Source organism: Arachis ipaensis, chromosome B07, assembly GCF_000816755.2.
Source record: "Arachis ipaensis cultivar K30076 chromosome B07, Araip1.1, whole genome shotgun sequence".
Lineage (NCBI taxonomy): Eukaryota > Viridiplantae > Streptophyta > Magnoliopsida > Fabales > Fabaceae > Arachis > Arachis ipaensis.
Genome location: NC_029791.2, coordinates 58,700,221 through 58,702,951, shown reverse-complemented (window position 1 = coordinate 58,702,951; position 2,731 = coordinate 58,700,221). Strand labels below are relative to the sequence as shown.

The 2,731-nt window shown below is 44.5% G+C and overlaps 1 protein-coding gene across 1 annotated transcript; it reads left to right on the top strand.

The window, feature by feature from the left end:
- Positions 398–793, top strand: LOC107607315. Its single transcript, XM_016309282.1, has one exon. It carries the CDS (start codon positions 398–400, stop codon positions 791–793), a length of 396 nt encoding a protein of 131 aa, XP_016164768.1.

Sequence of the window (2,731 nt, the reverse complement as noted above, 5' to 3'; positions counted from 1 at the left end):
CACCAATACCGTGATTTCTTTTATTAGGAATAATATTGTATGCCGTTATGGGTCGCCACGAGCAATCGTGAGCGACCAAGGATCCCACTTTTGTAACAGGAAAGTAGAGGCACCACTCAAGCGCTATGGGATATTGCATAAGGTTGCTACTGCTTATCTCCCCCAAACCAACGGACAAGCGGAGGTGTCCAACCGGGAGATTAAGCGAATTTTGGAGAAAGTGGTAAATCCACAAAGGAAGGATTGGAGCTTCCGGTTAGGAGATGCACTATGGGCGTATAGGACGGCCTACAAGACTCCGTTGGGGATGAGTCCCTTACAGATTATCTATGGTAAGGCATGCCACCTTCCGGTGGAAATTGAGCATAAAGCCTATTGAGCGGTAAAGCAGTGTAACATGGATTTCACCAAGGCGGGTATAGCTAGAAAATTGCAACTAGAGGAGCTTGAATGCCTGAGGATGGAGGCATATGAGAATGCCCGGATCTACAAGGAAAAGACTAAGGCCTTTCATGATCACCATATCCGAAGGAAGGATTTTCAAGAAGGTGATGAGGTTCTCCTCCATAATTCGAGGCTTAGATTCATGCCTAGCAAGCTCTGTTCTAGATGGGAAGGACCCTTCAAGGTGAAAGAGATAAAGTCCTATGGAGTAGTAGAATTGTTTGACCCTCAAAGTGACACAACTTTCAAAGTGATTGGACATAGAGTGAAGAAGTACCATGGTTACAAGTCACCAAGAGAAGTGGAAGTGCTCCTACTGGAGGATGCACCAAAAGAAGAAGAAGCGTAAGCTCAGGAACGTCCAACTTAATGACGTAAAATAAAAGTGCTAGGTGGGAGACACCCCACCACGATATGTTTTGACATAGTAGGTTTTGTTGAGTTTGTTTGAATGTTGTGATATTCATTAGGATTCTATCAATCTTGGAAAATTTTGTTGTATTAGTTGTGTTGAGGAAATACTTTATCTTGAGTGTCGTATGATTTTGTGAGTGTTTTCTCAACCTATCTAGCTAATTGCATGCCAAGAATGTGTTGAATTGCATTTTTCTCTATGTTGTTAAAAAAAACGGGGGGCATCCGCGCGCGAGCGTGTTGTGCGCGCGCATCGGTGTTGTATCTCACACTCCTGGTACAAAAACCAGAGAGTTATGCCCACTTGGTGCCGACTTCGTGCCAGGCATCCCACGCGCAAGCGTGCGTGACGCTTGCGCGCCCCTTGAAACTTCGCCATCGACACGCAAGCGCACTGTGCACACGCGCGTCGGGTGTGCATTCTGAACTCTTTGGTACAAAAATCAGAGAGTTGTGCCAAAGTTGTGCCTATTCTGTGCCCGCGACCTGACGCGCAAGCGTACATGACGTGTCCGCATCGGTCGCCACCTTCATCAAGCACGCGTACGCGTACTGTGCGCGTCCGCGTCGCCTGTGCTGCATGCCAACTCTGGTACAAAAACCAGAGAGTTAGGCCTACTTCGTGCCAACTCTGTGCCAGGGGCACAACTTCCTTCACGCGTACGCGCCCTTGACGCGTACGCGTCCCTCGCTCAACCCTCATCGACGCGCAAGCACACTGTTTGCGCGCGCGTCAATCGCGCAACCAAGTTTTAAGACTGGCGCGCCCTGCTACTTCTTTCTTTTTCTCATCTCTTTTCTACTTCTCTTTCTTCTTTCTTCCATAACCTCTTCTCCCTTCTTCTTCTCCCATACTCCACCACCATTGTCTCCGGCCACTTACCGGTGACCACCACCACCTCCGGTGGCACTACATCTCTCCTCTCTCCTTCTCATTTTTCACAAAAACTCCACCTTGTTCTTTTTCCCCTCTCAAGGATTTACTTCTTCTACATCTCATCTCTTGCTCTCTTTTCATATTCTCTTCTTTTAGTTACATGTTTCTTTTTGTTGATTCTCTTATTTTCTCTTTTAGTTGCATGATTATACTACTTGATTTTTGCTTGTTTACTTTTTCTTTTTCTTGTTTTTCCATTGATGTTGGACTTGAGTTTTTAATTTGCTTTGATAGATCTTCTTGTTATCTTTCATTATCTTTGTAAGTAGGTGATGTTGTGTTGATGATTGATATTTCATTTTGGGGCTCTAATTGATTGAGTATCTCATATTTTCTCATTGCTTGATAACTGCACGTCAAGTGTTTGAGGAAATGCACGAATGCCATTTTGGTTTATTTTGGTCATACACCTTCAATTTGGTGCTTCCTCCTCATTCACTTGCTCTCTTCTAAGTGCATTGAGTCCACTTTGCTTTATGCTTGCCAATTAGATACTCATTAAACATGACTTTCTCTTTGTTATGGATGCTTGAGATTACTCTTCTCATGCCATATTACATGCTTTACTCACTCTTGTATCCCATGCTAAGTGTTGTGACCCATGCCTCTATAGTTGTTCTGATGCACAATTTCTTTTGGGCATTACTTCTCACTTGCATGTTGTTTTCTTTGAGATGATTCTTTTGGTTTTAATGTTTTCCCTTTCCTCTTCCTTTTTCAGGATGGCCACCAAGAAAGGCAAGGAGAAAGCACCAAGGAAACCGGCCACAAAGAGTGCACCCCAAAAGTCAACCTCCAAGGCACACCCTACACTAAGAGCTAAACCCTTATCTAAGAAGGTGATGGGTGAAAATAAGATTTTCACACCAAAACTCACCGGCAAGTGTACCGGGTTGCATCATGTAGTAAAACTCACTTAGAGTGAGGTCGATCCCA

What these genes read in the sequence shown, in the direction of transcription:
- LOC107607315 (XM_016309282.1), top strand. Translation starts at nt 398, where the DNA reads ATGGATTTCACCAAGGCGGGTATAGCTAGAAAATTGCAACTAGAGGAG.